The 12,460-nt window shown below is 47.7% G+C and overlaps 1 protein-coding gene across 1 annotated transcript in view; it reads left to right on the top strand.

Moving 5' to 3' along the window:
• Acsbg1 (acyl-CoA synthetase bubblegum family member 1) overlaps positions 1 to 12,460 on the top strand; it is a 55,364-nt gene that overhangs the window by 37,735 nt on the left and 5,169 nt on the right. The window contains exons 6-11 of the mRNA XM_021207286.1: positions 484 to 564; positions 654 to 803; positions 1,207 to 1,383; positions 5,949 to 6,130; positions 8,043 to 8,273; positions 9,174 to 9,391. Of these exons, the coding sequence (XP_021062945.1) occupies positions 484 to 564; positions 654 to 803; positions 1,207 to 1,383; positions 5,949 to 6,130; positions 8,043 to 8,273; positions 9,174 to 9,391 (1,039 nt within the window). The remainder of the gene's footprint in view (positions 1 to 483; positions 565 to 653; positions 804 to 1,206; positions 1,384 to 5,948; positions 6,131 to 8,042; positions 8,274 to 9,173; positions 9,392 to 12,460) is intronic.

Here is a 12,460-nt window from a genome sequence, read left to right as displayed (position 1 = left end):
TGTGTGTATGTGTATGTGTGTATGTGTGTATATGTGTATGTGTGTGTATGTGTGTATGTGTGTGTATGTGTGTGTGTCATCCACATGCGAGTGCGCACACATGCATGCGTTATTTACATGTGCTCACACTGTATTCCTGTCTCAGGTGTAGATACCATGCTACAAGCACAGTGTCTTCCTCACTCAGCACTACTTCCTAGGAGCCATTCTGTATTGCAGGTTAGAGTTCCCTTTGTACCTCTGTCTCTTTGTCGTCTGCACTAACCTAATATCCTGTTGTATGACTTGTTCAACCAGACACTAGAGCCCCACCGTCACTGCACCCAACTTCCCATAATGGGGAACGCTGGACAGAGAAGTCCCACTGGAGTCAAGGGTCAGAAACAAGAGAATCTTGTCACAGACTATCACAGGTAGATGAGGCTCTTTCCAAGATGTGACCCTTTTCTTGCTAAAACCCAATTTGTTTTCCCATCAATGCAGATCTGGAAAGACCTGCCACATCTAAAGGCAGTGGTGATATACCAAGAGCCCCCTCCAAAGAAGATGGCCAATGTGTACACGGTATGAATAGCGGGCCCTGGGTGATGAATGGGGTCTGTCTATGCTACCGAGCTGTCCCAGACTGAATTCTCTACCCTACCTTGCCACAGATGGAGGAACTCATAGAACTGGGGCAAGAAGTGCCGGAGGAGGCCCTAGACGCCATCATCAATACCCAGCAGCCCAACCAGTGCTGTGTACTTGTCTATACATCGGGCACCACAGGAAACCCCAAGGGTGTGATGCTGAGTCAAGACAATGTAGGACAGATGCCCAGATGGATGGGTGGCATGGGGGTGTGTGTGAGAATCTGGGCTGTGGTCTTGTAGACAGACACCCAGATGGTTGGGTGGGATGGGTGGACTCTGTGCTGTGGTCCTGCCTCAGTAGCCTCTTGGGGAAGCCTCTCTGGCTGCTAAGCTTAAGGGGCTAGATGAACGTCCACTCCTTTGTGGAGTAGACAGAGCCCTGCAGAGGGAAAAGGGAAGGGAGCAGATGAGAGGTCTGTCCCTGGAGGTCTCCAGGGCCTGTGGAAATGCCCATGAGGGCACCTACCTACTCTGAGGACCTGTGAAGAGGTAGCTTAAGCCCCTAAGGAGACCTCACTTTACATACCTCAGGGACTGGGTGTGGACCTGCTGGTGCCATTTTCCTTCCCCTCAGATCACATGGACAGCACGGTATGGCAGTCAGGCTGGGGACATCCAACCAGCAGAAGTGCAGCAGGAGGTAGTGGTCAGCTACTTGCCTCTCAGCCACATTGCTGCTCAGATCTACGACCTGTGGACGGGCATCCAGTGGGGGGCCCAGGTCTGCTTTGCAGATCCGGATGCCCTAAAGGTCAGTCTGTCTTCCCGACTTCCTGCCCTGATGTGTGTTTGCATCTATGGGCCCTGTGTGCATCCATAGGCTGCTGATTCCCAGTGCACATAGCGCTCAGAATTCTCTTTATTTTTATTTTTCTGGTTTTTCAAGATGGGGTTTCTCTGTGTAGTCCTGGCTGTCCTGGAACTCACTCTGTAGACCAGGCTGGCCTTGAACTCAGAAATCCACCTGCCTCTGCCTCCCAAGTGCTGGGACTAAAGCACCACTACTGCTTCAGAAACTACTTGCACACCCTGACTTAGATGACCAAACAATTAGGGAAAGTCTTATAAACTGCCTTCTTCAGTCTCAAACACCATAAAGCCACTGATTCCTCAGAGTATGACCACAAGATGGTCAGAAGGTAGGCATAGCCCCCTGTACCCCATCTCATAAAATACACCTACTCTTTGCATCTTTATTCTAACAGTGAGGAAAAGTTCCCAGAAACCACTTAGCTGTCATCCCCCAACGTGGTGCCTTGGTAGCCTGGACAGGGTCATATGTTTATTCCTAAAATAAACTCTGCTGGGGAAGGAGGAAGCTGAATGTACTCGTTTGACTGTTGTTGTCGTCGGTGTGTGTGCGCGCGCGCGTGTGTGTGTATGTGTGTGTGTGCGTGTGTGTGTGCGTGTGCGTGTGCGTGTGTGTGTGTGTGTGTGTGTGTATGTTATGTGTTCATGTGCTCACCTGCGTGCAAGCCATGTGAAGGGAGGAGGAAGCCGAATATACTTGTTTTTGACTGTTGTCGTCGGTGTGTGTGTGTGTGTGTGTGTGTGTGCGTGTGTGTATGTTATGTGTTCATGTGCTCACCTGCGTGCAAGCCATGTGAAGGCTAGAAGTCAACAGAGGCTGCTTTCTTCTATAATTCTCCATCTTTAAATGACAAAAACTAAAGATTAGATAAGTACTTAATTTATGTTTGCATGACATAAATGGAGACCAGAGAGGGCACAAGATCCCCGGGGCTGGAGTGGCAGGTGGTTGTAGGAATGGCTGGTGGGCATGGGGGGAACTGAACTCAGGTCCTCTGGAAGTGCAGCAAATACTCTTAATGGCTGAGTCATCTCTCCAGCCTCGTCTGTCTTTTTTTTTTTTTTTGAGACAGGCTCCCCATTCTCTGTGAAATTAGTTTTGATAATTTTAAATTCAATCTTACAGATATATTTTACTGATATATTTTACAAATATTTACTTTAGGTGTATGAATTTTTTCCTGCATGTATGTATGTGTACACCCGTGTGCCTGGTACCCTCAGAGAACAGAAGACAGAAGAGGTCGTTGGATCAGCTAGAACTGGAGTCATGGCTAGGACTTGTGAGCTGCCATGTGGCTGCTGAGAATTGAACCTGACTCCTTTGTAAGAGCAACAAGCATTGTAAACCACAGAGCCATCTTTCCAGACCTTACCATTAATGTTTTTAAATGAGGGTTTTTTTACATTTATTTTTTATTTTTTTTTTATTTGCTCTTCTTCTTCTTTTTTTTTTTTTTTTTTAATTTGAGACAAAGTCTCATTATGTAGCTCTGACTGTTTTGGAACTCATTACATAGACCAGGCTGGCCTCGTACTCACAGAGATCCACCTGCCTCTACCTCCTAAGTGCTCAGAGAAAAGATGTGGGCCTCTACACTTAGCTTATTTCTTAATTTTTCAGATTATCATATAATTATAACATTTCTCCCTTCCTATTCCTCCCTCCAAACCCTTCTATAAAACCCTCCCTTCTCTCCCTCAAATCCATGGCTTTTTTAAAAACTAATTGTTATTGTGTGCATATAATTTAGGATAGGTAAATAGGAGTGCATATATATTCCTACGTATGACCTGCTCAGGAGGTATAATGTTCCTTGTACGTAGACTTTAGGGCTGGCCATCTGACCCTGGCAGTGTGCTCTGCCTTCAGGAAGGCCACGTCTCCCACCGCCAGGTCTCCTCAGTTGCCTAGAGTGCTTTGTGTAGGTCTGAGGCTTTGAGAGCTTTCCTTGTACACTTTGGTATGTCCGCTGGACTCTTCCTTGTTCAGCTCACGCGTGTGTGGACAGTCATGTTGGTGAGGCATTATGGATGTGGCTCCTGACATCTCTAGGAAACACAACTTCATAGACAGTTCCCTGAGCCTCTGGCTCTGACCTTCTTTCCACTCCTTCCAAAGATTCCCTGAGCCGTGGGCGTGGAAGTGTTTTGTAGATTTATCCACTGGGATTGGTCTCCATGGCTCAGCATTTTGATTGGTTGGGTTTTCTGTAGTGATCTGTCTGTTGCAAGGAGATTTCCTTGACGAGTGTGGGGGTGGGGGGGCTACACCTATCTATGTGCATAAGGACAAATGTTTATAGATGGTTGTTAGGAATTATGCTGCTTTAGTAAATTAGGGGCCATAGCTTCTCCTCTAATAGATAGCACTACTCATACTGAGAAGTTCGCTAGGTTTCCAGGATCAAGCATGTTTTACCCCCCGTGGATGGCTCTAAGTCTGGCTATAGAGCTTTTGGTTACCATCACGGGATACAAGCTGCTCCTGAACCTTAGGGTTATGATGCCCTGATGACTGGAGAGATGGTTCCTAGGCAGCACACCTGGGTGGGACTGTTGCTTGCTTCCCTCCTTTGGAAGCGTGCATGGTGCCTTTGATACCACAAAAGCTGGCCCTCGGGGAAGGGGCATTCAGGCCAGTTCCAGCTCAGGGGCTTCTGAGCCCCCTTTCTGAGGTTGAGGTGTCTTCAGCAATGGGGATTTACTTTCTATCTCGGGGTGGAGGTCAGCCAAGGGCAACAGCAATAGGCTGTGTTTGAGGAGTCTATTAGACAACCATGGCTAACAGCACAAAAGATGGGGGTTTTGTTAGATTGTCTTTGGCTCTTAGATGGAGCACTGTCAACCCAGATGAGGAGAACTATACATGTTTATTTGTACAGGGAATTGTGCATTGTGGGTTTCCTTTAATGGTATGATTCCTCGTGGCCTTTCAGGAGTCCTTATTGTTATTTGACTCATCTTCTGTGTGTACCTTCCTTCCTCTTCCCTGAAGAGCCCCCCCTTCCCATTTCTGCTATCCCCTAACTTGTGCCCTGTTATTCTCTCTCTGTCCCCCTGACCTGGCAATGACCCTTCTTTACTCTGCTGCCTTCTGTAGTAAATGCAGGCTGTGTGCTCACATCTGAAGACTTGGAGCCACGAGCCTCCAGTGGGAGAGAGCATGTGACGTTTGTCTTTCTGGGTCTGGGTTACCACACTCAGTATGATCTTCTCTACTTCCATCCATTTGCCTTCCAAGTTCATGAGTTCATTTTTCTCAACAACTGAATGATAGTGTATCATTATCTGAATGTAGGATGTTTATATGAGGCAAAGCTCCTACTGAGTCCAGAGTTCCCTATTTAGGGTATATTTTTCAGTGAGTCCCTGGGCTCTACTCTCCAACATGGGGTTTCAGGCGCATGTGCGGTGACCGTCTCTTTGGATGGGTGCTGAATTCAGGTTCCCATGCTCTCCTGGCTGAGCCATTATCTGAGCCCCTTTGTGGTTGTTGTTAAATAATGTTAAAATTACATTTATTTGTTTTTGAGACAAGATTGTGTGTGTGTGTGTATGTCTCTCTCTCTCTCTCTCTCTCTCTCTCTCTCTCTGTGTGTGTATCTCTCTCTCTCTCTCTCTCTCTCTCTCTGTCTGTGTGTGTGTATGTCTCTCTCTCTCTCTCTCTCTCTCTCTGTCTGTGTGTGTGTGTGTGTGTGTGTGTGTGTGTACAGGGAGAGACAGATTGGGTGATCTGGCTGTCCTAGAACTTACCCTGTAGACCAGGCTGGCCTCAAACTCATACATATCCACCTGCCTCTGTCTCTGTCTCTCAGTACTGGGATTAAAGGTTCGAAGCACTGCATCTTGTATTTATTTTCTTCTTCGTATGGAATACAGCAGGGGTCTTATGTGTTTATACTGCACAGTGTGGAGGTCAGAGGACAACTGTCAGGGGTCAAATGTGTCCTTTCACCATGTGGCTTCTGAGAATGAAGTCGTGTTGTCAGGCTTGGTCACAGTCCCCTCTCACCCACAGAACTATCCTGCTGGCCCTTATTTTCATTTGTTTGTTTTTATTTTTATTTTATTTGTCTGTTTGTTTATCTTGAGATGGTCTCTCATTAGATGGCTCAGGCTGACTTTGAATTTGCTTTGTACCCACTTGCTATGTGCCCAGCCTGGGTCTGTGCCCTCCTGCTTCTGCCTCCTAAGTTCTGAAATTACAAGCATACACCACTATACCTGGCAAAATGAGGTTATCATGTTTGAGTTAGACAGATGTCTGAGGGATCAAGATGTTTTTCAAGCATCAGGCTACGGTGGTCGGCAAAGGACACCAAAGTTCTGTTAGCAGGTGTGGGGATGCAGCGGTTGAACCACAGCCACTGGCATGTGCACCAGCTGGACACAAGTACAAATGTACAGGCCCACAGGAGCATCTGTGTGTGCCATTGGCAATTATACAGAGAGGCTGTGTCTCCAGGCCTGGTACCACCTCTGCTTCTCTCTGGCCTTGAGCAGGGGACCCTGGTGAACACGCTTCGGGAGGTGGAGCCCACATCCCACATGGGAGTGCCGCGTGTGTGGGAGAAGATCATGGAACGGATCCAGGAGGTGGCCGCTCAGTCTGGCTTCATCCGCCGCAAGATGCTGCTGTGGGCCATGTCAGTCACCTTGGAACAGAACCTCACCTGCCCTAGCAAGTAGGTTGGAGGCGGGAGGCCTGGGGAGGCACAGGAGGCCTGGGGAGGCACAGGAGGCCTGGGGAGGCACAGGAGGCCTGGAGAGGCACAGGAGGCCTGGAGGGGCACAGGAGGCCTGGGGAGGCACAGGAGGCCTGGAGAGGCACAGGAGGCCTGGAGAGGCACAGGAGGCCTGGGGAGGCACAGGGCTGGTTCATACACAGAACTAACAAGAATCTGATAGGTATCCTGGTTCCAAAAGACTTCAGTCTGAGGAGACCTTGTCCAGTAGCCTGTTTACAACTGGGCTTGTACTATGATACCCATTGCAGACATAATGGGGACAGCTGGCACTTGGGGGCTTTGTCTGTGAGGACTGAATTGCTTCTTCTGAGGAATTCATCCTACTAAGGATAGATAGCTCTTGCCAGCTACTTGCCCTCAGTAGTGGCTTTAGAAGGGTTATCTTAATTAAGACCTCTATTGCTACAGAGTCACCATGACCACAGCCACTCTTATAAAGGAAAACGTTTAATTGCGGATGGCTTAGAGTTTAAGAAGTTTAGACTGTTATCATCATGGCGGGAAGCATGGCAGCATGCAGGCAGACGTGGTGCTGGAGAAGGAGCTGAGAGTTCTCCATCTGGATCTGCAGGCACTGGAAGGAGACTGCCACACTAGGCCTGGCTTGAACATTTGAAACCTCAAAGTCAGCCTCCAGTGACACATTTTCTCCAACAAGGCCACACCTCCTAATACTGTCACTTCCTATGGACCAAGCATTCAAACACATGAGTCAGCAGGGGCCACTCTTTTTTTTTTTTTTTTTTTTAAGTTATCATGTATTTATTTTTATTTATACAGGTACACTGTAGCTGTCTTCAGACACACCAGAAGAGGGCATCAGATCCCATTACAGATGGCTGTGAGCCACCATGTGGTTGTTGGGAATTGAACTCAGGTCCTCTGGAAGAGCAGTCAGTGCTCTTAACTGCTGAGCCATCTCTCCAGCCCGACAGGGGCCATTCCTATTCAAACCAGCACAGGGGGCTTCAGTGACACAGGCTGAGCCACTCTGGCTTTCCCAGCAGCCCATCTGACTACCCAGACCTCTCTCCAGTCCCTTCTGATTGCCTATTATTACCTTTTGTTTTCTGAGACAGTCTTAATATGTAGCCCGGGCTACTTTGAGGATCTGGATCCTCCTTCCACAGCCTTCCAAGTGTTGGAGTTATAGGTATCGACCGTCACATCCAGCTCATGACTCCTTTCCAAGTTCCCACACAGTGCTGTGCAGATATCCACAGTAGCGGTCTGGCCTCGTTTCAACATAAAAATGCTTTTCAATTGAAGATCCAGCTTGGAGTTAGAGCACTTGCCTACAAGCTCAAAGCTCTAGGCTCGGAACTTTTGACTTTAAAGAGGGGAGGGATGGAGGGGGAGGGTCTATTATAGTAGTGCCAGCTCTGTGAGAGATGCGGACACATCTATTCACCTACGGCTTCATTAACACACACGAAAGGTGACCATGAAGTCAGGCCTGGGAGTGTAGCTCTATAATCCCAGCATTCAGGAGGCTGAGGCAGGAGGATCAAGAGTTAAGGTGTGCTTATGCCATGGAGCAAGTTCAAGGCCCAAGTAAATTCATGAGACTGTTTCATAATAAATAAATAAAAAGGGGTCTGGAGAGATGACCTGGCCTGTTTGACTTCATGATTCGTGACATATCTACATGCAATCAGGAGCACTCACACTTACATTTGCACAAATTCATGTTACATACAAGGCCAATATCCAAAATATTTACGAAGGGTTCAGCATGAACAACAATTCATCCAAACGGACAACTCGGGTGGCCATGCTGGGTGTGTACTCGTGAGAGTGTGTTTGTTCTTCCTCCTGTAGACCATTCTTCTCCCCGCCCCTCTCACAGTGACCTGAAGCCCTTCACCAGCAGACTGGCGGATTACCTAGTGTTAGCCAGGGTCCGGCAGGCTCTGGGCTTTGCCAAGTGTCAGAAAAACTTCTACGGAGCGGCTCCGATGACGGCAGAGACACAGCGCTTCTTCCTGGGCCTCAACATCCGCCTGTACGCAGGCTATGGCCTCAGCGAGAGCACAGGCCCCCACTTCATGTCCAGCCCCTACAACTATCGGCTTTACAGGTAAGGCCTGAAGTTGGGACACACTGAGGGCTCAGATGTCCTTGATGACACCCTTTGGTGCCTTGGGGAACTTGTTCCTATTGCTCACACTGAATCCCTAGCCTCAAGTGTCAACTGCCATTTTGGGCCCCTTGCTTGTCCTGATGCATCTAAAGGGGCAGTCTTTGCCACCATAACATGTACACACACACAAGCAGCACCAAACACACACACATGAGCACACTTGCATACATACAAGTGGCCATGTTCACATGCATAGTTACACACTAAAACAAATCTAAAACATATAATAATGTTAACAATAACAGTAGTAGTAGTAGTAGTAATACCAAAATAATAATATGTAGCAGTACCAAAATCTGAAAAAGATGGCCTGGAGAAATAGCTAAGCAGTTGAGAGTGTACACTGCCCTTGCAGAGTTTCTAGTTCCATTCCCAGAACCCGTATTTGGTCATTCTTAACTGCATGGATTTCTAGATCCAGGGGATTCAGTGCTCTCCTTTGGATGCTGCATGTATCTGTGTGCATGCATGAGCACACATACAATTATTTTTAAGTCTTAAAAAGCAATTCTGAGGGCTGGAGAGATGGCTCAGCGGTTCAGAGCACTGACTGCTCTTCCGGAAGTCATGAGTTCAAATCCCAGCAACCACATGGTGGCTCACAACCATCTGTAATGAGAAACAAACAAACAAACAAACAAACAAAACCTATGGGCAGGGCCCGGATTGAGCAGGGACTGGAGTGAGTGGGGCCCAGAGTGATCGGGATCCAGAGAGGAAGGGGGGGGAAGCAATTCTGAGAGGGGGGGAAACCCCCAATCACCCATGAAGACTGAGACTTTGCCGATTCGGGAGCTGACTCAAGACTTTCCCTGGCCTCGTCTCTTTTATCACCAGCTCCGGCAAGGTGGTACCCGGCTGCCGGGTGAAGCTGGTGAATCAAGATGCAGACGGCATCGGTGAGATCTGCCTGTGGGGCCGCACCATCTTCATGGGTTATCTGAACATGGAGGACAAAACCTGTGAGGCCATTGATTCGGAAGGCTGGCTGCACACAGGTGACATGGGCCGCCTGGATGCTGACGGCTTCCTCTACATCACCGGGCGCCTCAAAGGTGAGCGAGCGAGCACCCCTGTCCCGGGGCACATGGGAACTAGAGGAGCAATTGGTGCAGAAGTAAGTCCTGCTTCCAACACTGTTCATCGGCGCTGCACCCTGAGCCTTCACTGAGTGCTACACGTCTCTATCAGTATCAGCTCGGGGCAAGTACTGTCACAAATAAACAAGGATGATCGGAGAGATTAGATAACTAGTTCAGGGTCACCTAGATAACTGCCCCCAGGTGGCAGCTCCACTTCCTTTCTGGAACTTACACAGGCAGAGGTACAGCTCAACCTAGTTCCAGCTGAAGGAGGTTCTGGTCCTTCGGAAATGCAGAAGGTCCTGGTCCCACTGATTGGGCCAGTGAGCCCAGTAAAACTTTGGCTCTAGAGCAGCAGGCAGCTGCTAGGGGGAACTGTGCTCTCTTCCACCACCTAGTGTTCACTTTTATAATGACAAATGAAGAAACCTGCGTTCCAGCCCTGGGAGGAAAGGCCCTGGTTTTGGATCAGTGGTTCTCAACTTGGGGGTCAGGACCACCCTTTCACTAGGGTCCTGTATCTAATATCCTGCATATGAGGTATTTAAATTATTTATTACATAATTACATCTATGTACCTTATATGACAAAATTACATCTACACAGTAGCAATGGAAGTAATTTATGGTCAGGAGTCACTACAACATGTATTAAAGGGTGACAGCATTAGGAAGGTACTGTTTTAGATGGTATGGTGAAAGGTTAGAATCCAGGTGCCCTTTTCTTCAAAAGCACAGCAGTGCTGCCCACCAAAAAGACACCCTTTCTCATGGTCCTATACGGTCAGTGTTGAGACTGTTCTGTCCCAAGGCTCCAGTGTCCCCTTGAGTAGCTTTAGGCTGGGCTGGTGTCTGGTTCTGTGGATTCTGCAGCCTGATCGTCCTCTTCACGGTACCTTGGGCGGTCCTTTCATTTGCATTTCCGTTTGAATTTAGACTCACTGTATCGGTGTATGCAATAGGTTGGCTTACATGGTGATTCTCATCTTGCTGAGTCTATAGATTAGTCTTATGAGGTTGTACATCCTTCAGAGTTGAGTCTGCCAATTCCTAAGTGCACTGCTTCTCCCCCACCCCCAACCCCACCCCCACCCCCATCTGTTTACTTAGGTCTTTGACTTTTCTCTCCATAGTGTGTTTTAGTTTAGGGTTTTTTGCATCCATTCATTTTAAGAATTTTATTTATGTGCTATTGTAAATAATACCATTTAAATTTTTACTATTTAAATGTTCCTGAGATATAAAATGTAATTTTAATGTATGGTTTTTATATCTTGGTCTTGGGTCAAATGACTCTTTTGTTGTTCTAAGGATTAAATATAGGTCTTTGAGCCAGTTAGGCAAGCATGCTACCACTGGTTGATGTATAGCCCAGACATACTTTTTGCTGTTTCCTAGGCTGGTCTTGAACTTTGAATCTTCGTGCCTAAGGCTTGCCAAATAGCTGGGATTACCCAGCAGGCCCTGCTTCCAATGATCTTAACGAGTTCACAGAGCGGTTGCCTTGGAGTCTTGTGTTTGTTCTGTTGTCTTTGCTCACTTATTAAATGGGGTTTTGTAGGTAGCCCAAGCTGCCCTGTAAGTCATAGCAATCCTTCTGCCTCAGCCTCCTGGGTGCCTGGATCAGATGCATAGTTGCTATTGATTTTTTTGAAGTTCTGTGGAATGAAACCAGTCCATTGCCTCTCCAACGCCCTTCGAGTTCTAGCCTGTGTGTGCTTTTGAATGTCCTATGGACAAAATTATGTCATCTGCATATGACCTTATCATGACTACGCCTTCTCGCTCAGGTTAGAACCTGTTCTTTCACAGTGTTGAACAGAAATGGTAATAGTCAGGCTGGGTTTGACCTCAAGCACCAACCACAGAAAGAAGAAAAACAGTGTGTGGTGGAGTCAATTCCTGTTTTGTTTTCTGATCTCAGTGCAGTATCTTCAACATTTACAAACAAACAAACAACAACAACAACAACAACTGGTATTTTTTGTTGTTTTGTTTTGTTTTGTTTTTCTCTGTATAGCCCTGGCTGTCCTGAAATTCACTTTATAGACCAGGCTGGCCTCAAACTCACCCACCTGCCCTGGCTTACTGACTGCTGGGACTAAAGGCGTGTGCTAAGCACAGCCTGTCTTCAAAAACATCTTACAATTTTAACCTTTTGTTTGCACATGCATGCCGGTGCGTGAGAGCCACGCCCCGTGTGTGGAGGTCTGAGGGCAGCTCTCAGGAGTCAGTTTTCACCTCCCACCGTCTTGGGTTTGCTTCACTGCTTGAGTACTCTAGGCTAACTACCCATGAGCTTCTGCATAATGCTTTCCTCTACCACCCATCTCACTGTGGGAACACTGGATTACACGTGGGTTTTTCACACGGGCTGAGGAATTGAACTTGGGTCGTCAGGCTTGCTCGGCAAGAACTTTCCCCTGCCGTGCCTATCCCAGGGCCTGTCCTTCATAACTAATTGCTAAGTATGTTTGATATAGATTTGCTACAGACATTCTTGATTAGATTTAGGAAGCTCCATTCCACATTAGTTTTCCAAAGGGTTTTAACCACGTATTGAAGGCATTGGTGGGGTGGACAGAGAAAGGCAGGAGTGAGGCATGCAAGAGGAATTATGACCCAGGCTACAGTTGCCTCTTCATGTTCCCAGAATTTCTAGGTTTTTCTCTGCCCTCTGCTGTTCCAGACAAACCCTGATCATTTGAACTCCATTCCACCTCTGGCCAGTTCATCTCCTCAATAACTCCCTTCCCCTCCATCGCTGGAATATTCTAAAACATTGCCGTAGAGCACCCGGTGCTTCCCACTTGCAGGGAGGCCTTGCTGTGACTCTCCTGAGCCTTCTTCGCTCCGGTTCACCCTCAGCCACCAAAGCCTATGTGTGTCCCGCGCTACCTTCCCGCCAGCAAGAAATGACGCGGCACACAAACAGGATCCTTCTGCAGCAACGCTTTAATGCTCTTGAGAGGGAGAGCATAAGCTTCCAACAGGCAAAGGGCGAAGAGAAGAGAGGGGAGAAGAGAAGAGAGAGAAGAGAAAG

This window comes from Mus pahari, chromosome 10 (assembly GCF_900095145.1).
Source record: "Mus pahari chromosome 10, PAHARI_EIJ_v1.1, whole genome shotgun sequence".
NCBI lineage: Eukaryota > Metazoa > Chordata > Mammalia > Rodentia > Muridae > Mus > Mus pahari.
The sequence above is the reverse complement of the archived record's forward strand: the minus strand, read 5'-3'. Positions and strand labels throughout refer to the sequence as shown.